The sequence below is a fragment of the Aquarana catesbeiana genome, linkage group LG08 (genome assembly GCF_042186555.1).
Source record: "Aquarana catesbeiana isolate 2022-GZ linkage group LG08, ASM4218655v1, whole genome shotgun sequence".
NCBI classification, from domain to species: Eukaryota; Metazoa; Chordata; class Amphibia; order Anura; family Ranidae; genus Aquarana; species Aquarana catesbeiana.
The window spans coordinates 39,327,406-39,349,383 of record NC_133331.1 but is presented as its reverse complement, the minus strand read 5'-3'; the positions used below and the strand labels follow the sequence as shown (position 1 = coordinate 39,349,383).

At 42.9% G+C, this 21,978-nt stretch overlaps 1 protein-coding gene across 1 annotated transcript in view; it reads left to right on the top strand.

The window, feature by feature from the left end:
* MKI67 (marker of proliferation Ki-67) overlaps window positions 1-5,841 on the top strand; it is a 36,611-nt gene extending 30,770 nt beyond the window's left edge. Inside the window, exons 19-20 of the mRNA XM_073595733.1 lie at window positions 1,144-2,499; window positions 3,740-5,841. Of these exons, the coding sequence (XP_073451834.1) occupies window positions 1,144-2,499; window positions 3,740-3,849 (1,466 nt within the window). The 3' untranslated portion in view covers window positions 3,850-5,841. The remainder of the gene's footprint in view (window positions 1-1,143; window positions 2,500-3,739) is intronic.
* The last annotated feature ends 16,137 nt before the right edge of the window (window positions 5,842-21,978 follow it).

Below are 21,978 nucleotides of genomic sequence, written 5' to 3'. Positions count from 1 at the left end.
CCCCCACCACAGCATTGCCCCCTTCACTTTTCCCCCACCACAACCTTGCCCCCCTCCCCCACCACAGCATTGCCTTGCCCACTCCCCCCGCTCCCCATCCTTCAGTTCCATGTATCTTCTTCCCTTCACTCTCCTAGCTTTCACAGAGCAGGAGGTGGGACAATCCTAAACTGGAGGCACAAGCATTAAATGTGTTTCCTAGGGAATGCTTCTAACTGTAGGGGAAGGAGACCGATCAGTGTTCCTCCGTTCTGGGAACACAGATCGCTCTCCTCTGAGCTGACAGAACGTGGATCTGTGTGTTACACACAGAGATCCACAGTCTGGCCCGGTTAACGTGCAAATTCGCGGGTGCCTGGCGGACATCGCGCGCGCCCCCTAGGAGGCCGTCATATGATGTCCACCCAGGATGGGAGATCCCATCTGTGGACGTCATTTGTCTATGGCCGGGTAGGGAAGCGGTTAAAGAAAAAAAAAAAAACAATCCTTTACAATTTAACCACTTGCCTTCTCTGCACTTTTATCCCCTTCCTCCCCAGGCTGATTTTCAGCACTGTGACACTTTGACAATTGCGTGCAACACTACCCACATGAAATTTTCTTTTGGTGATATTTAATCACCACTGGGTTTTTAATTTTATTTTTTGCTAAACTAATGGAAAAAAGGCAGGAAGTTTGGAAACGCACAAACATTTTTCATAGTTTGTTATAAAATTTTGCAAATGGGTAAGTTTCCTCCTTTACTGATGTACGGTGGCACTGCCCTGATAATCTGTGCCGATGTCCAATCCTTCCGTAAATCCAGTGCGCTTCGATCTTATCTGTCAGCTGATAATGCTGCATCAGAATCCTAAACAGTTCCTTACCCCATTGGCCACTCTACTGCAGAACACCTCCCCTTATGTTCTATAGTCAAAAAAAGGAAGTGTGGCCTTGGGTGACAATGGTGCTCCTTCGTAAGTATAGTGATGAGTAGTCACCTAGGACAGATGGTTTCTGACAGGATCACCAGAACAATTGGCAGTGGTGTGTGTGTGTGTTTTTCATGCAGGTTTTTTAAATGACTGCTATAGATAAAGTGTTATTTGGGGTTTCTTTGCTAACTCCTGTTGTGTTTTTTTTGTTTTTTGTTTTCTCTTTTAGATGTTGCTGACCCTAAACCAGAGGAACCTAAGTTGGGGGCAAGACGCAGAGGCCAGTCCAAGAACTTGAATGAAACGTCGCAGGAAACTGATGTTCCTGACCATGTAAAGAGTCCAGTAGCTAAATCTGATAAAAGATCATCCAAGCATCAGAAAGATATACAGCCTGAACTTCCTGTTGAGCCAACTAAGAACATACGTGGTAGGCAGAGCAGAACTGCTCAGAAGGTTGACTCTGCAGAGACCAGCATATCAGAAGTTACTAAATCCACAGAATCGCCTCAGAAGAGAATTCCTGCAAAGGGGAGGTCCAGAACAAGAGAAACCAGCGATGTGCCTGTTGAGGTGCAAGAACAGGAATCTAGCCCTCCAGTACCCAAACAAAGAGGAAGAAGAAAAAATGAGAGTGCAAATGAGACTACTCAGGTGCAAACTGAATCTAGAGCCACCCGAGGTAAGAGGGGCTTAGCCGACGAACAACCTCAACCAGTTGAAATGAAAGGAAAGAAGACAACAAGGGGCAAAGCTTCAGCCGAGCAGAGTGTAAGTGAAGAAAGGCTTTCAAAAACAAAATCTGTACAATGGCACCCTCTGCTGACCACTGATGAAAATGCAAAAGGAACAGATGAAGTTGAAGTCGCTACTGAGGCTCCTACCCGTGGTAGTAAGTCTAGGGGTAGAACGAAACCTGACACATCGGAGCCTGTCCCTGCTAAAAGATCCCGTAGAGAAAATCCTGAAGCCAAATCTGTACCTACAGCTATCTCCGAAGCCAATACTGCATCCAGTGTTGCTGATGTTTCTGCTAGTAAAGGCAAGAGAGGCAGAAAGCCTGCAATACCTCAGGAAGAGGTGGAGGAAGACAAACGTTCAGATAAACAATCTTCCTCGGAGACAGTGAAGTCTTTGGGTAAACAAGCGTTACCTCCAACTCGAGGAAGAAAAGCAGCAGCATCTAGCAAAGCTTTGGACAGCGAGAACAATGAAGTAGATACTACTGTTGTGTCAGCTTCAAGAGGAAGGAGGGGGGCTGCAGCCAGCATTGCACCTGCAGAGAGCACAAACCAATCCCCAGATAAACACAAAACCCAGAAAAAAGCTCCTTTGGCTAAAAAGAGCAGCAGTGAAGCAGAAGAGGGGGCAGCAAAACCAGCAAGAGGTGTAAAAAGGAGAAATTTGGCAAACGAAACCCCAAGCAATGACAATGCCACTGCTAACCATGCAGACACAGAGAACGTCCCTTCTGTCCATGGAAAAAGAAATGCAAGGAATACAAAGGCAGAAAAAGACCAACCCACTAAAGAATCATCAGTAGAAAAACGAATGGTCAGTTCCCCAGCAAAAAGAAGGAAAACTGGTAAGGAAGCATTTCTACATATGTATACAGGTGGGGGTTGGAGATAGATAGATAGATAGAGAGATATAGATATATATATATATATATATCTATATATAGATATATATAGATATATATATATATATATCTATCTCTCTCTAATTACACTTTTTAAAACATGCAGCAATGACCCATAGCAGCTAGTAAGATTCATTAGCTGAGTTCAGTAAATTGGTTCACTATAAATCGCTGCACCTTACAATTTCTTTCTGCACTGCCTTAATATGTGGTGTGCGTTTGTTTCTGGGTGATCCCTGTAGAGGCCCCTTGAATTTTAGGCTGGGTTCACACCGCATCCAATTCGCATGACAGGAGAATGATTGGCTCTCAATGCAGCCAGTTCACACACCTCCGGGGCAGCTGTAATGTGCACAGCAGAAGTGTCTTTGGCTTTTTCAGGTCTGAATTCAGACTTTAAACGCTGAATGGGGACGCATCGGGCCCCCCTGCTGTGCCCTGCCTTAGGCCAATGCTGCACGTGGGACCTTGATGTCGGCCCAAGTTAAAATGAAGCCCCTCCCCTTCACTGATTCATGTTGCTGTCACATGCCAGAAACTCTATTGTTCACTAATGGCTGTGCCTCCCTGCATTAAATGGGTTTTGCCAGGGTCTTAAAATTGGCAATATGTGCTACAATATAATGGTTTAGGTCAGTGGTTCTCAGCTCAGGGCCCACTAACAGGCCAGATTTTATGTATTACCTTGGGGAAGATGCAGACTAGAATACTGCAATCACTGAGCAGCAAATGATATCACCTGTGTATTTCGGTTATCTTGCAAACCTGGCCTGTTAGTGGGTCCTGAGGACAGGGGTTGAGAACCACTGGTTTAGGTGATGATTACATTTTAATCTGTCACTGCCCATTCAGTCTTATACCTCGCCATTCATCGTCTTTGTTGCGCTCCTTCACAGCTACTTTGCTCTGCCACAAATCTCTCCAAATATCTTGAACTTCCCAGTATGAGGGGAGCATGGGGTATACATCTATAGCCAAATCGATACCCCAGTGCTCAGATTCCAAGTGTTGAAGATTGCTGGGATCTGGGACATGTGTGTGTGTGTTTGTTTTTTTTTTTTTTTTTTTTTTTTCATTATTATTCCTTTCAGGACAGGATAATGAATTAAGCCACATGATCAATATAGTTAGTGAGCTCTTTTTGGGGTGTTTATATAATGTGTTCTACGTTTTTCTTTTGCAGAGACTGCTACCAGTGTGACTACAACAAGAGGGAAATCAAAACAGACGTCCGAACACGTAGAAGCAGCTGTAGTAACAAAAGGCAGAGCAAGCACACGCAGCAGAAAGTAATCCAGCAATCCACCCGCTCTACAGATTTGTAAAATAGATTATATATTCTCACCTAGTGATAGATCAGTTAAAAATCTTTTTGTAAGTGGTTTTAAGAAATCTTAATGTTTTTAAATTCTATAGCACTGCTTTTTTTTTTTTTTTTTTTCTTCGAAATTGTACATTTTTTTTATATTCTAAATTTTTTTTTTTTTTTAAATCTTATTTTGTCATAAAAAGCTTACGCATAATAACTGTGACTGGAAATTTGGAACGGCTTTTTCTTTCCCAGATTCATTTAACATGGTTTTATTTGCTATGTATTAGGTTGGTGTACATGTCAGATAAGTTACCAGTCTTTTTATATATTGTTATGTGTGGTTTATAATAAAATATTGGAATGATTCTCGTCACATTTCTATTTCCCGTTGCTCCAATGTGATGCTGCGAGATTGTATTCAGATCATTCCATTCTCTGGCTGTCTGTATTATAACTTTTGAGCCAAATCACAAATGTCTTAAGTATTTGTTGTGGACCTCATATCAAAGTATTTAATTCTTTTTTGTAATATATCTAAAAGCATTTTGTTTTTACCACAATAGCTGATAAAGTGTGGTGTTAATGTGTTTTTTTTGTTAAGCTGTTTACTGCTGTGTGATGGAAAGCTAAAGCACCATAAGAATTTTTTTTACAAAGTCCAAAAAAGATATAAAAAAAATCCGTCCAGATTTATGTAATTGTGGCAGCTTGTGCTTTTTTTTTTTTTTTTGCCTTTTTAAGCGTTTCGAATCTTACAACTCGATACATTTCTGAAGGGTCGAAAAATGTTAGCGAAACTTTACTTTTTTCCCCCATAGGGTAGCCATGTTGTATTTTTGAACTTATTCATGGGCTGCAGCCAAGGAAATGGTTTTACATGAATGTTTTTAACATGAAGTGCCTCAGCAATTTTTATACACATGATTAATTCATAGTACAATGTGGCTACTTTGTGGTTTTTAGATGAGCAGTGTTCAGATCTTTGATTTAATATTTTGTGTGGGTTTTATGTGATCCCCCTACAACTGGTGGTTTAGGGTATTTTATACTCTTCTGCATGAAATCACAGTACCTACAAACGGTCTGTCTTGGCCTTAAATCAGCCACAGGCTATTCAGCAGAAGAATATTTTTTGTATTACTTTTGGCCTAAACATTTAGTGTAATTTTGAGAAGTGACCCAAGTCCAGTATGGGCACTTACCTCTGTACAACCAATGCTCAGTTGGTTCTGGGCCATGTTCACAAGCGCCTTTAGGCGGATCTGTAGAGAAGTCTTGATGTTTTCAGGCATGGATGCAGAAAGGGTAAATGTAGTCAGGACCCAGAAAAATGCAATCTTGGCAGGAGTTTTACTGGTACAGGATACAAAAAGGGCAGAGGCTCATAGGAATGTAAGATCTCCCAACTACTGTGGTGTATTTTTATAGCAGCCAGTCTGATATAAATTTACTGTAACCAGCAGCTGGTAACTTGATTGCTGGGGCTTAAGATGGAGTAAACTGGTGCAGGATGTTGCAGCTTGTATTCAACTGTGGCTGATAAAAGCCGGGGACCTCTCGAATATGTGAATTTTTTTTTTTTTTTTTTTGTGATGCCTTGCTGAAAGAAAAAAATTGCCAACTTTTGGTAAAAATAAAAACTTGCAAGCCTAGTTAATGGTTAGGACTTGGCCAGCTCATGCCATTGCCACCATGGGTGATCATGCAACTTGTAGTAGCTCTGACGCAGTTGGGTTATAATTCAGATTTCTGCTGTAAGATCGAAACCAGTAACATGAATCGATTTTAAAGCCTTTCATGAATGTAAAAAAAATAAAATAGGTGGAACTCCACCGGTAAAGGATTGTACAGTCTTTTGTATCAGAATGTTGCATTTTGTGTTTAATGCCAAATTTTACATATCCTGTAAGACGGATTCTCTATCAAACATGATTTGTAAACGCTCAACAATAAATTATATTTTCTGGATTTCAGTACGTGGATTTTTTTAATACACTGATTTTTAAAAAAAAAAAAATATTTATTCTATTTTTTTTCTTTTTTTTTTTTTTAAATAATGCCTAGCCACTTGCCTGGTATTGCCTTTTTTTTTTTTTTTCTAGTAACACTTCCACTGATGGTTTGTAAAGTTGATTTTATGTACTAATTCATACAGTGGTGTGGAAAATTAGCAATCAATGTACTCTAATCAGATAAGTGAATGCTGCAAGGTGATTGAGCCTCCTTGATGGGCTGGGGCCAGGAAGTTCTAAGATCTCATTACTTGCAATATTAAACCCAAAACCATAAATGTAATATTGCAGCTTGCCAATCATTAAAAGCAGAGTTCTGCCAAAAAAAGAAAAGTCAGCAGCTACAAATACTGCAGCTGCTGACTTTTAATATTAGGATACTTGCCTTTCCAAGGCGCCTGCGATGTCCTCACCCACAGCCGATCTGTCCCTCGACTCCTGGATGCAAGCACCGGCATCTTCAGTAGGGGAATCGGGAAGTGAAGCCTTGCGGCTTAACAGCCTGGTTCCTTACTGTGCATGCGTGTCCTCACTAATCCCTGCTGTCTTCTGGGACCTGTGTCAGCAGGGGACAGAGGAGGGCATAGATTGCTGTGGAATCTGCAGCAATCTATTGCTGGAAGTGGGAGCAAATACCTGTATCTACTGGACTGGGTGTCGGTCATTTAATTCTCCCCCCTCCCTCTGTTTTTACCTGGTGATCCTGGCCAGTAACACACCTGTATTAGAGTGCCTACATTCTGGATGAGGGACCACAGGGGCACCTTTGGACAGCAGCATTGTTAGTTTAGGGGACGGGAGTGTTAAATACACTAACAAATTGAAGCCAAATGTCAGCCAACATTTTGTAAGCAGTTACAGCGTTTTTGTTCCTAATGGGATAAAGGTTTTGCATAAAAGCTGATCATTGTAAGCAGCCATCACGTTTAAGAATTGGTAAGCTGCAAAATGTTTTCTTTTGTGTTGGTTTTTTTTTTTTTTTTTTTTTTTTTTTTTTTTTTTTTTTTAAATACGGTTTTGAGTAGGGTTGCACCGATAACACTTTAAGACCCAGTACAAGTACCGATACCTTTTTTGTGTCATGTTACAGTGGCACTAATATGCATTACTGATGACACGTGGACTCTGTCAGCAGTTTATTTATTTATTTTTTTTTTACACAATGCGTTTGGGGGGGGGGCTGGAGTGGACAGTGTCAGTGTGTGGGTTTTTTATTTTTTAATGTTACAATTCTTCTTCTTTATCAGCCCTGGGGGGGGGGGGGGGGGGGCTTTGGTGAGATATCAGGGGTCCTAACAGACCCCCTGACATCTCCCTTTTGAGACAAAGAAAGGGACTGGGGACAGATTCCCCTATCCCTTTCTCAGCACCCTCAGCTGCACTGGAGATGAATGGACAGGAGACAGCGGCTCCTCTCCATTCATACACTGAAGTATCGTAAACTTAGTTTACGATGCTCAGCTCTGAATGGACAGTCAGTGATCACTGACTCTGTTCATTTGGATTAGGAAGGGGCCGACAGATTTACTGGCTCCTTCCTCCGCTCTCCATCCTGAAAGACTGACACAGGGGACTGGAGGACCGGAGGAGTATACAGGGACAGTCGGGGTGATCGGTGGGGGGAGTTGCAAGCACCGATCACCCCTGTATAGATTTCAATGAAGCAGCTGGAAGCCGCAGGGGGGAGAGGAGGAAAAGCGGCTGTTAGCTATTTTATTGAAATCTATGCAGGGGGGGATCGGTGCTTGTAACTCCCCCCACTGTCGCACCAATCACCCCTGACTGTCCAGGTATCGGATAAAGCATCGGAGCATTTGCAAGTACTTGGGCAAATACTCTGTATCGCTACTGATACTAGTATAGTTATCGGTGCAACTCTAGTTTTGAGTCCTGTCTGCATTTTTTTTGAAATTTTTAATACATGGTAAAATCATCACTTTTGTTAGACAATTACCTGGAGCCCCTAAGCATGAAATATTTTGTGAAAGCAGGGTGGAAGGTGGCCCTTCTCACTATAGCATGTGTGATCGAGTGGTTGTAGAGCAGTGGTTCTCAACCTGGGGGGTCAAATGATTTGCCAGGGGTTCCTGGATCCTAGGCTGTTCCTGAAGCCTGTACTGCTCTCACAGCCTTTCTGTGGCCACCCAGCTGAGCTGTTACTGGAACCCGCGGCCACCCACTCAGCCTCTTCGTAGCCACCCATTCAGTTCACCACATGGCTGGGGGGCAGAGACTGGAGGTCATCTGACTGGTGAGAAATGTGAAGTGGCAGGGGCTGGAGGAGACCCTATCCTGATTTTTGGCATATATGTCACTGCTACGAGACATGACAAAGTCGGACACAGTGAATAACACTACCTGTGTTTATAGTTGCCAATAAAAGTTTCACTACAGTTCTCAGATCAACAGATGACCTTGATCAAGAGTACCTAAGTTGGCTGATCAGAACTCCCTGCCACTCATCCCAACTCCCCACCAGCACTGCCACTCATCCCATTCCCCCCCACCAAGGAGTAAGGCCCCTTTCACACTGGGGTGGGAGGTGCGTCGGCGGTAAAGCGCCACTATTTTTAGCAGCGGTATTTGGCTGCTAGCGGGGCGATTCTACCCACCACTAGTGGCCGAGAAAGGGTTAAAAACCACCGCAAAGCGCCTCTGCAGAGGTGCTTTGTTGGTGGTAAAGCCGCAGTGCCCCTTTGATTTTAATGGGCAGGAGCGGTATACACACTGCTCCAAAGATGCTGCTAGCAGGACTCTTCCCCCCCCGCAACCCCCCCCCTTCCTGCTAGCACACCGCTCCAGTGTGAAAGGCCGAATACTTGGGAGAGTAAAAGGGTGAGTAACAAAGAATAAGGGTTGGCTAGAGAGGGGTGGGGAAAAAAAAAAATTTAGGATAGAGAGATTAAAAGGGAAAGAAAGGAGAACAAAGAGTGGTACATACTAAAATGTACCATAAGGGGTTTTATTTCTGTGAGAGTGGAAGGGACTCTCCATTTAATTGCATGTAAATCCACTTCTCTGAGGATCTAACATTGTTCCTGGAAGGCCTATGTTTTATGTTTGGTATGGGCTGTACTTTCAGGCTTTCAAGGGGCATACATATTGCATCTGATTTTCCAACTATCACATGCCTTGAGGTTCTGAAGTGTCGGGGCAGGAGAAACGCCACCACAATTACTACATTTTGCAAAGTAGGCCCTCCAACCCAGTGGTCATCAACCCTGTCCTCAGGGCCCACTAACAGGCCAGGTTTTATATATTACCTTGCGGCGATGCAGACTAGAATACTGCAATCACTGAGCAGCAAATTATATATTTCAGGTATCTTGCAAATCTGACCTGTTAGTGGGCCCTGAGGACAGGGTTGATGACCACTGCTCCAACCTATTAGCAGCATGATGGATCTTTTTAGGATTATATTTTACCACAAATTTTTTTTTTTTTGGCAAAAGGAAGAATGAAAGTGTGTGGGGGTTTTGTTTTTTCTTAACCAAAACACTATACATCAATAGGATATGTAGCACCCTCCCAGATAGGCTGCTAGGTTTGGTTAGGCAAATTTGGGTCTGTGGCTCTCCTGTACTCAGAACTGCATGTGATTGCTTTAGGCTGCTCTGACCTCTGCAGGCTGTAAGTTTAATTGCTTCCCCGTCTTCTGGAGCCTTCTAGATAATAGTGGGGGAGAGTTAAAATGAGCAGTCTGACTTTTTATGCAGTCCCAGGCAGAGGGTGTCCTGTTGATGGCTGGGAGAGTGTATCAATAGTTTGGAGACTCAGTGGGAAGGGCTCTTCCCCCAGGAGGAGAGTTGTGCTTGAGTCTGTAGGGAGACATCCAAGCCCCAAGGACACAGTACAGACCTAAGAAAAGGATCCTTGTGACTGTTGCTGCTGGCAACCCCTGGTGCATGTCTGGCCCATTGTTTATGGTGTCCCAGCTTTGTCCACTTCATGCCCCACTGCTTAAGGGACTGTTCTGAGAAACAGCTGCAAAGGGAAGTATGTCCTTGGATTCCTGTTTAGTGTTTTGGGGTATCCAATTGTGTCCCTAAGCACATCCAAGTTACCCTGCAATAAACTTGAAAAAGGTAACACCCCTAGACTGTTTACTGAGCCAGAGGAGTGAATGTTGCTGCTTGACTGGGACACAAATCCACTGGCCTTTATGAGGGTTAGTGCTATAGCTATTTCTCTCACAAAGCATACTTAAAATGACCTCTCAAAACACTGCTATGCTTTTTGAGTATGGGGATACCACATATGTGAGATTTTAAGAAGCATGGTTAGTCCTTTTTGCTTTCATATTTTTTTTTTTTTCCCCCCACAGCTGATTTTGCTAACACACAGTATGGCCCCTACTTAGAATTACACCCAAAAACCTGTTCTGTTAGGTGGTATCCCTATACTCCGCTTATGTGAGAGATTTGTTAGTATCCTAACCACAGAGGGGCCCAAAATTCAAGGAGCAATTTCAAGCTTTTAAGGGGCATGGGTGGCTGAGCATGGATGGTTGAGTATGGGTGGGTGGGTATGGCTGGCTAGCTGCAATGGGCACTACACATCCAGCCCACAGCGCTGCTGCCACTGATCTCTCCCCTCGCTCTGTACAGAGATGGGAGAGAGGAACCAGACGTGATGCCGGTTTGTTTACTAGTGATCGTTCCGTCATTTGATGGAGCGATCACATGGTAAAGGGCCACTATCTGCGGCAGTTTCCCGTGATGGAACGGGATTCTGGGAGGATGTCATAGAACGCCCTCCCAGAGTTATCCGACCGCGCTGCAGCCGTCATTCAGCTATAGCGCGGTCGGCAAGTGGTTAAACTCTGACATTTACTGTTAAAGCAGAGTTCCACCCAAAAATGGAACTTCTGCTTTAAGTACTTGTGACCCCCTAACATGCCACATTTGGCATGTCTTTTTTGGGGGCTGAGCGGATACCTAGTTTTCACAGGTACCCAGCTCCCACTTCCTCTCCTGGCGAAGGAAAGGAAGTTCACCTCTCCCCCCTCCCTCCTTGTAATCTTCTGGGACAGGTCCCAGAAGATTGCCCGGCCATACATGCAGCCCAGCTGTGAAGCAGCAGCCGGGTGCCCACACTTGCAATGCCGGCGCCGCAGAGAAGCGAGGTGAGTGTCTGTTTATTAAAAGTCAGCAGCTACACTTTTTGTCACAGGTGGACTCCAATCAAGTTGTAGAAACATCTCAAGGATGATCAGTGTAAACAGGAGGCACCTGAGCACAATTTTGAGTGTCATGGCAAAGGCTGTGAATACTTCTGTACATGTGTTTTTTTTTGTTTTTTTGTTTTTCTTTAATACATGTGCAAAGATTTTAACCAAACTTCTTTTACATTGTCATTATGGAGTATTGTTTGTAGAATTTTGAGGAAAAATAATGAATTTAATCTATTTTGGATTAAGGCTGTAACATAAATGTGGAGAAAGTGATCACTGTGAATACGTTCCAGATGCACTGTAAATTATTCATATAATTTCCTGATTATCATATTTTTGGAAGCCCTGAAGCACCAAGACAAACCCACAAAATGACCACGTTTTGGAGAGTAAATACCTTAAGGTATTTTTAAGAGGCTTAATGAGTCCCTTAAAGATTTTATAAGTTTTGGAAAACGCAGAAAGAAAATAGAAAAAAAAACAAAAACTATAAGCTGTAAATTAACCAATTCTGCTCCAAAGGTTTTACCCCCTTTATGACCAGGCCATTTTTTTTTTGCTATTTAGCATTGCGCTACTTTAACTGGTAATTGCGTGATCATGCAATACTGTACCCAACTAAATTTTTTTTTTTTTACACAAATAGAGCTTTTTTTTGGTGGTATTTGATCACCACTGGGGTTTTTTACTTTTTTAAACAAAAAAAAGACTGAATATTTTTGGAAGGCCCATATTTTTTACTTTTTGATATAAAACATATCCAATAAAAAAAATCCAAATAAGTGTATATTGATTGGTTTGTGTGAATGTTATAGCGTCTACAAACTATGGTATACATAGGATTTTTTTTTATACTACTATTATAATGGAACTGCGACAGCCAATCTGACACAGGGGGAAGGCAACTGACAAAAAACAGTGACACTAATTCAGGGATAATACTATACACTGTCACTGTACTAATGACACTGGCTGGGAAGGGGTTAACAGTGATCAAAGGGTTCAACCTGTGCTGCTTTTTACTAAAGATTTTTTTTTTTTTTTTAAATCCCTGCTTTGCAGGAATAAGAAACAGATAATTCCCTCTGTACAGAGCCTGAGTTCAGGGCTGTGATTGAACACAGCCAATCAGCAGGTCCGTGCCATGAATCGTTGAGGGTGTCAGCAGGGGCCACAAATGCGTGCGCCCTAACCCCAGAAGCAGGCAGCGATGTACAGTCCTGCCACTTTGGCTGCACGTCCACAGGTGGTTAATAAGACATTTTTCACACACAGCATGGGCATACTTAGAATTTCACCGCAGAACACATTCTGCCAGGAGGTACAGAAGGGTGAACAAAAGATTTTCTGTGGTTCCAGGAGTGCAGTTGTCTACAGGGGATGGCTTAGACTGGTGTCACAAAAAATGTGCTCAATAAACAAACCAGGGTCAGTACAGGTGGCAAGCAGAAGCAACATTGCATTGGAGTGGTGATCGGGGAACACTGTTGCTGGCTCTGGGGACACTGTACTGATGTGGTAGTGATCAGGGACACTGTTGATGGTTGTACTGGCTCTGGTGACTCCAGCATTTAGTGTGGCTAGCGATCAGAAACATTGTTGCTGGCTGCACAAGTCTGGGGACGTTGTCACTGATGTAGCAGCAATCAGGTACACTATTGATGGCTTACACTGGTCTGGTATCACTGGTACTGATGTGGTGACGATCAGGAAGACTGTTGATGGCTTACACTGGTCTGGTATCACTGGTACTGATGTGGTGACGATCAGGAAGACTGTTGATGGCTTACACTGGTCTGGTATCACTGGTACTGATGTGGTGACGATCAGGAACAATGTTGATGGCTTGCGCTGACTGGTCTGTTGACACTGGGACTGATGTGGCAGTGATCAAGAACACTGTTATGGTGCATACTGATCTAGTGACACAGGGACTGGTGTGGCGGAGATCAGGAACACTTGCTAGTTTACACTGGCTGTGGTGACAGTCAAACACTGTGGCTGGCTTGCACTGACCTGGTGACACTGGGACCAGTTTAGCGATGGTCAGGATGCTGGCTGCATTAGTCTAGTGACATGAGGAGTAGTATGGCAGTAATCAGGAACACTGTCATTGGGTGCTAGTCTGGCAGTGACCAGGAACACTGTTGCTGACTACACTGGTCTGGTGACACTGGAACTGCTGTGGCAGCAATCAGAAACACTGTTGGTGGCTCACGGTGCTGTGGTGATACTGGGGCTAGTGTGGTGGAGATCAGGAGCTCTGTTTCTGGCTCCACCCATCTGGCAACACTGTGACTGGTGTGGTGGTGATCAGGGACAATGTTACTGGCTGCAGTAGTATGGCGCCACTGATGCCAGAACTGACTGCACTGGTCTGGTCACACTGGGACTGGTGTGGCTAATAATTAGGGACACTGGCCTACAGTGTGATCAGAGCAGCCAGTCCCAGTGTCACCATAATCATTCTTCCACTTTAACAACATGCCTGTCAGTCACTGTAAAAAAAATGCCCAGACGCCCTCCCTCAGGAAGCAGCCATCTGACCGATTTTCTACAGTGACTGAATGGCAAGTGGTTAAAAAGGAGAAAATCCTAATTATAGCTATTCCTAAAAATGTTTCCATTCCCCTTCCTGCTACCCATCCTGCCTAACCCTTATATATACACAAAAAAAAAAAAATCTGCATACTTACATACTTTTAATCTGCTCCAGTCCAGTGACGTAATCCCAAAGCACCATGTTAGGGAGCGCTTAACAATGGTTCTGAAATCTGGGAGCCGTGATGTCACCCATAAGATCCGGTTACCCAGCCACTGTTGGTGCGTCTTTCTGTCCCCTGCAGCAGCTGCTCACTGAGACAAGGGAGACAGTTTTATACAGGTTAGGCAGGATAGGTTTGGAGGGGGGGGGGGGGGTACATTTTTAAGAATATAGTTAGGCTATTCTTCTTTAGGCGGGGGTAAGGCCACACCACCACCAAATTTCCCTTCTTGAGATGAGATTCCTGTGGATAAGTGAGGGTGATGTTGCTTCAATAATAAAAAGATGAATTACTTTTTCTGTGGAGTGTTAAGACATCTCAGGAACTTAATTGTCCGAGGTTATACAGCTCTCTTATAAATGTCTAACATGGACACAACGAGACCCTGATTAAAGAAATTTACTAAGCATTTACTTGTCATAGCCATGCCATTGACTTTTACCAGCGGTTTTAACACAATTCTGAGTATAGGATTGCTTTAAGAAGGTAACATTTATCTTGCAACATATACAAAAAAAAAACAATATTTTTTAATTACTGATATAAAATATGTCCAATAAAAAAATATCAAATTTCTTCATTACTTCAAAAAAATCACAATAAGCGTATATTGATTGGTTTGCGCAAAATTTCTAGCATCTTCAAACTATGGGATGTATACTGGAATATTTAGTTATTTTTATACTAGAAATGGTGGCGACCAGTGACTTATAGTGGAACTACGATATTGCGGCGGACATTCTGACATATTGTGGGAACCAGTGACACTAATACAGTGATCAGTGCTAAAAATATACACGGTCACTGTGCTAATGGTACTGATTGCGAAGGAGTTTAATATCTAGGGCGATCAAAGGGTTAAATGTGTGCCTAGCCAGTGTTTTTGTGTAGTGCTTTTACTAAAGGATGTGATGGATTTTATTCCCTGAATCTATCACATCTTGATGGAGCTCTGCCTTATTTACGTAGGCAGAGCTCCATCCAGCCTCTCTCCTCAACGATCAGCGGTTACCATTGGCCGGCACCTGCTGATTGGCTTTTGCTGTGACTAATCACAGCAGAAGCGTTGCAGCTTTGGTGCATTTCATACCTGGAAATACAGATATAGTATATATACGTGATTCTGCACAGAACAGCCCCCTTGTAGCAGTAAATCCGCTATAGGGTCGGTTATTAGGTGGTTAAAGGAGAAGTACAGTCAAAGCTTGTTTGGCTGTGCTTCTCCTGTGGATCACATGAGTGCAGTTCGTTCTGCACTCCTGTGACCCGTTTTCAGGCTGGGGAAAGATCGCAACCATATGGTTGGGATTCACCCAGGAGCTTGGACCGGAGCCCGGCTCAGCCTCTCATGGAGCCACTTAGAGTCTGAGCCAGCTGCTCCCGCCGCCTCCGCAGCCCAGCACTCCAGTGAGCACTGGAAGGGCAGAGTATAGAGCCAATGACTAACAGTCACCGCTCTCTGCTCAGAGCGGCAGGGACAACTGAGTGATCAATGGTTTTTGATCGCTGAGTTCTCAGCCATAGAGACAACAGGAAACGGATGCAGCATCAAATCGATGCTGCATCCACCTAGGTAAGTATGATTTTAAAAAAACTCATACGTCTCTTTTAATAACATAACAAAAATGTATGTATTAATTTGTTTTATTCAGCCAATTCTTTTTGCATTAACATTTCTCATTATTATAAAAAATGCACTACATATGAAATGGAAACCTATTGCAATAAATACAGTAAGGTATAAAAATGAAATACGATTATTTCTACTTATTGTGTTTGGGTTGGATGGAGGTGAATCCATCAGAATCTCCAAATCATAACATAACAAATTAATCCTGAAATTCATTTTGTTCCATTTGTTACTTTCCGATTCCCACGACTCCAGTGGTCATCCTCCAGTACAATCAGCTCATTCCATTTCTCTTTGTGGGTTGGACTAGCAGGAATGACTCAGAGTGCATACGTAATCTCCCGAAATAACATGTTAAAACAAATATAGCCAATCTTCTGAAATAACGACAGAATAAAAGAACTTCTGAAAATACAAACTGAACAATGAATATTCGAGGTGTGTCCAGAATATATTGAGAATGAAGTTCCTACACTCGAGAAGGGCTTTGTGAAGGGAAAAGCTGGTCAAGGGCATTGGGAGTAGGGTGCCAGGTATACGTTAGAACACTGGTCAGTTGCATTCCAGCCCTGTCAAGACATGTGAAATTGGGTAAAAGTGCATAAAAAATTTGGAAATTGTGAGCAAAGCTTATGGAGAGGCTATCATCTGCACAAGCGTACGGATATCACAAGGCCTTCAAGGAAGGATGGGAAGGTGTTGAAGACAAACAACAATCAGGATGCCCTCTTAGTCAAAAACGGAACAGAATGTGGATGCAGTGAGGTCTGTTCTCAACCGTAACCGAGGTCTCACTATTAAAATGATTGCAGAGGAAATTACCAAGTCAATTGTTCATGAAATCGTGATTCATGATTTGAACATGAGAAACGTGTGTACAAAACTTGTTTCAAATAAATTGTCGCCTGATCAGAAGGAACTTGGTCAACTTATTTGCCAAGACCTGTTGGCCTGTTTGGAAAGAGAGCCTGGTTTTATGAGTCAGGTGGTCACGGGAGATGAATCCTGGGTGTTTAAGTACAATCCCTAGATGAAGAAACAAAGTTCAGAATGGCACACACCCAGGTCACCTCACCTCAAGGAAGCTCAAATGAGCAAATCAAAAGTCAAACTACACAGGCTCTGAACGTCATCCCGCTTAAAGACTTCCAGGAATGCTATAAAGAATGGAAAAATCGCTGGGAGTGTTGTGTACCTTCACAAGGTGCATACTTTGAAGGATACTAATGTTCAATTGTAACATTTTTCAATAATAGAATTTTTAAAACATCATTCTCATTACTTTCTGGACACACCTTGTATATGTGAAATAACAAAAATGTTCTAAAAACAAATCATCCTAACATAAATATGATGAAAAAAAATGATTTACTTAACAAAACCGAAAAATAAAATTTTTCGTCGATGATAGGAATTGCATATTTTCTATGGCTCACAATATCTAATAATGAATTCTAAATTTGGTTAATGGGCCATACAAAACATAAGAACGCCTCTAATATCCTGGTTTCCCTGATTACTTTGGATGACTCGTAAAAAAGAAATGTGTGATTGTAAACTGACCAAGTCCTTGAGGGGTCACATTGCAAAAGGAGTTGGCTTGGAGGTTGTCTATTCCTTATACACAAGTCTAAATACCACAGTCCAAACTGGAAAAGGCTAGTCTCATATCCAGAGCTGCATAATGCAGCATGCACGCGTCAGTTCTGATTACCTGGCCATGCCTTTGTGGGGGGGGGACTCTGTGGGGAAACAGCATCTTTAGTTAAAGAGGGAGTCCACCTAAACCGCCAAAAAAAAAAAAAAAAAAAAAAAATATTAAAAGCCAGCAGCTACAAATACTGCAGCTGCTGACTTTTAATAAATGGCCACTTACCTGTCCCAGGGTCCAGCGATGTCAGCAGGCGACGCCGAGAACCTGCTCGGTTCTCGGCAGCTGCCGCCACCATCCTATGTGAGGGAATCAGGAAGTGAAGCGTTGCGGCTTCACTTCCCGGTTCCCTACTGCGCATGCGCGAGTCGCGCTGCGCATTGTAACTGGTCCCCGCTATCTCCTGGGAGCTGTGTGTTTCCCAGGAGACAGCGCAGAGGGACAGGAAGAGGCGTAGACTCCCATGGGAATCTATGCCGGAAGTGGGTGCAAATACCTGTCTTAGACAGGTATCTGCACCCCCCTCCCCCCTGAAAGGTGCCAAATGTGACACCGGAGGGGGGGAGGGTTCCGAAAAGCGGAAGTTCCATTTTTGTGTGGAACTCCGCTTTAAGTATTATTGTCATATTTTCTTTATCTGTATCTGTCATTACTTTTAATAAATCTTATACTTATAAGTATTCGTGTGATCTCTCTTTGCACATATTGAACACAACCCCAAAACCATGCACAACTCTACTGCACACAAGCGGGCGGTGATTTTTCATTGAGAAGGGAGGATTGTCATAGTCATGTAGAGATTTACCCATCAGTTGGAAAATCGATAATATCGAGTACTTCCCACATTTGTACATTTTCGTTGTCTCTCTAGTGTAGCTCTGAAAGGCTTGGGCATCACAATCAGACAGGATCAGGTCATCTATGGCCACCCTCATATATGAAAACCATTTTATAATGATAAGATTATTAATATGTATACCTAAAAGACTTTAAACTATATTCTGCATCTTAACACAATGGGGCTGAAGAAAAAGAATCTGATAACACTGCAGAAATGCCATGTTTTCAATAAGCAAATGGAGCATTACCAGGTAACGTACGAGGAGGGAGGGAATTTAGATTTTACTTACTAGCTAATGTACAGTATCCTTCCCCAGTGGGGCTTGTATTGCTGCTGTCAATCCCTTCCCTAATTAAGTAACAACATTAAACCATCACATCTTAAGTACCTGATGTAATGCCTTGTAATTAGGATACATAATCTTGGCCGTTGCAGGAGAACAGTTTGCTTCCTTACAAGAGGGAATGACCTGTACAACACAGCATTTGCAGTTGGAGATTTATTTGAATAAAAATGATTCTGCGGGGCCCGCTGTACGTTGTAATTTGCATCACCTGGTCGCCGAGTCAAGTTTAGTATCATAAGATTTCATGTAAAACTGCTCATCGTAGTGCAGTCATGATCAAAGCACTTTATCTTATGGGACATGTATATTTTACCAACAATTACACAAAAATCTGTTCCGTTTGCATTTACCATCTATTTCCTTTCCCTTTGAGGTGAAATTGCAGTTTTGCAACAAATAAGAAAAAAAAAAAAACATAAATGTGCCTCACAAGCCATTTTAACAATTTATTAAAAATTACCTTTCCTTCTCACCTGCCAGCTAGCCAGGATTTTCCCTAATGTCAACATTTTTCCTTGCGACCTTGACAATGGTTTTGGATACAGGACTTTTCTGAATTCTCCATCTCCAAATTTTGCCACTTTCCCTAAATCCAGCTCAAAACATGCAGTCAAATTACAGCCATCCCCAGCACTGTCTTGTGCTAAAGTTCATCTTGACAAAACAGAACATTAAAAGAGAAATCTGGAAGTAACAAAAAAATAAATAAATAAACATTTACAGTCAGGTCCATAAATATTGGGACATCGAAACAATTCTAATCTTTTTGGCTCCATATACCACCACAATGGATTTGACATGAAATAAACAAGATGTGCTTTAACTGCAGACTTTCAGCTTTAATTTGAGGGTATTTACATCCAAATCAGGTGAACGATGTAGGAATTACAACAGTTTGTATATGTGCCTCACACTTTTTAAGGGACCAAAAGTAATGGGACAGATTAACAATCATCCATCAAACTTTCACTTTTTAATACTTGGTTGCAAATCCTTTGCAGTTAATTACAGCCTGAAGTCTGGAACGCATAGACATCACCAGACGCTGGGTTTCATCCCTGGTGGTGCTCTGCCAGGCCTCTACTGCAACTGTCTTCATTTCCTGCTTGTTCTTGGGGCATTTTCCCTTCAGTTTTGTCTTCAGCAAGTGAAATGCATGCTCAATCAGATTCAGGTCAGGTGATTGACTTGGCCATTGCATAACATTCCACTTCTTTCCCTTAAAAAACTCTTTGGTTGCTTTCGCAGTATGCTTCGGGTTATTGTCCATCTGCACTGTGAAGCGCCGTCCAATGAGTTCTGAAGCATTTTGCTGAATATGAGCAGATAATATTGCCCGAAACACTTCAGAATTCATCCTGCTGCTTTTGTCAGCAGTCACATCATCAATAAATACAAGAGAACCAGTTCCATTGGCAGCCATACATGTCCACGCCATGACACTACCACCACCATGCTTCACTGATGAGGTGGTATGCTTTGGATTATGAGCAGTTCCTTTCCTTCTCCATACTCTTCTCCTCCCATCACTCTGGTACAAGTTGATCTTGGTCTCATCTGTCCATAGGATGTTGTTCCAGAACTGTGAAGGCTTTTTAGATGTTGTTTGGCAAACGCTAATCTGGCCTTCCTGTTTTTGAGGCTCACCAATGGATTACATCTTGTGGTGAACCCACTGTATTCACTCTGGTGAAGTCTTCTCTTGATTGTTGACTTTGACACACATACACCTACCTCCTGTAGAGTGTTCTTGATTTGGTCAACTGTTGTGAAGGGTGTTTTCTTCACCAGGGAAATAATTCCTCAGTCATCCACCACAGTTGTTTTCCGTGGTCTTCCAGGTCTTTTGGTGTTGCTGAGCTCACTGGTGCGTTTTTTCTTTTTAAGGATGTTCCAAACAGTTGATTTGGCCACACCTAATGTTTTTGCTATCTCTCTGATGGGTTTATTTTGTTTTTTCAGCCTAATGATGGCTTGCTTCACTGATAGTGACAGCTCTTTGGATCTCATATTGAGAGTTGACAGCAACAGATTCCAAATGCAAATAGCACACTTGAAATGAACTCTAGACCTTTTATCTGCTCCTTGTAAATAGGATAATGAGGGAATAACACACACCTGGTTATGGAACAGCTGAGCAGCCAATTGTCCCATTACTTTTGGTCCCTTGAAAAGTGGGAGGCACATATACAAACTGTTGTAATTCCTACACCGTTCACCTGATTTGGATGTAAATACCCTCAAATTAAAGCTGAAAGTCTGCAGTTAAAGCACATCTTGTTCATTTCATTTCAAATCCATTGTGGTGGTGTATAAAACCAAAAAGATTAGAATTGTGTCAATGTCCCAATATTTATGGACCTGACTGTATACTCAGGTGGATGCAGCATCAATCCAATCTGTCCCCCTCCGCTCTGCAGTGAGAACCAAGAGATCAAGCATCACTCAGTTCTCCCCTCTGCTCTGAGCAGAGAGCCGTGACTATCAGTCAGTGGCTCTCTGTTCAGACCCTCCAGCACTCACTGGAGCGCTGGGCTTGGGAGGAAAGGGAGCAGCTGGCTCAGTCTCTCAGCAGCGTAGCTGAGAGGTTGAGCCAGGTGGCGGTCCAGGCATCTGGGTGGATCCCGGCCATACGTTTGGGATCGATCCAGAGCCTGGACTGGCTGAGTGACATCAGCCGACAGCAGACTACAGCCCGCTGTCAGCTGAAAACTGGTCACAGGAGTGCAGAACGAACGGAAGTAGCTTTGGCTATACTCCTTTTAAGGCCTTGTTTACACTTTGCATTGTTTAGTAACACACATTAAAGTGCCTTCCATTTTAATGGGAAGGGAAGATGAGGAAGTCGCTAGATCTGAGCTGTGGTTAGGAGTTTGTATGGTATCCAGTACTTTTGTTTTTTTATTTTGGTGTTCTTTCCCAACATCCCCTTCAACACGAACCTCCCCCTTGCTCAGGAGTATCCCCACGCTCAGTAGTACATTCACCCCCCTGATCAGTAGTAGTAGTATCCCCCCTCCCCGCTGGGAGTAACACCCCCCACCCTTTGGGTTGCCTTCCGGTTGTATCACTCCCACTCTGTACTCCATGTGTGATATCTGCTAATCCCCCCCCCCCCTGCTCCGGCCCCTGCTCACCTTCCTGCTGCTCCAAACTGAGCACCACTGCCTGGACTTAACACAAAGCATAGCTAATGCTGAATAAGCGCCCCGTACCATCTGCAGGTGTGGTTAGGAGCGCTGTCATAGGCCTCGTTTACACTTGCGACTAAAATGTGGTGGTGGTCATTGTTGAGTCACATTTTTACCACTCCTCATATGGCTTTTCTATAGAAAGTAGAGGTTTCTTTTCATTCTCTAGCTGAACTCTTTATGGCCAGTCTGAACAGAGAAGAGAGGGGGAGGAGTCATTGTTCTGTCCCCGTCTGTTGTGTGCAAAATTTGCCTTGAGCTACTGAGCTCTGCAATTCATTTTTTTTTTCCAGTAAAACAGTCAAGGATAACGTAGAAACATGAAGATAAGTCTGGAGCTCTATCTGCTGATGGGAAATGTAAAAATGAAATATTCACATGCAAGATTTAATTTGCCTTTGGCACATTTTTTTACATTGTATTTTGTTCTAAATATAAAATGCATACACTAAACATTCTTTGTAGCAGTGCTCCACACCTTAAAGTGAAAGAAAACCCTAA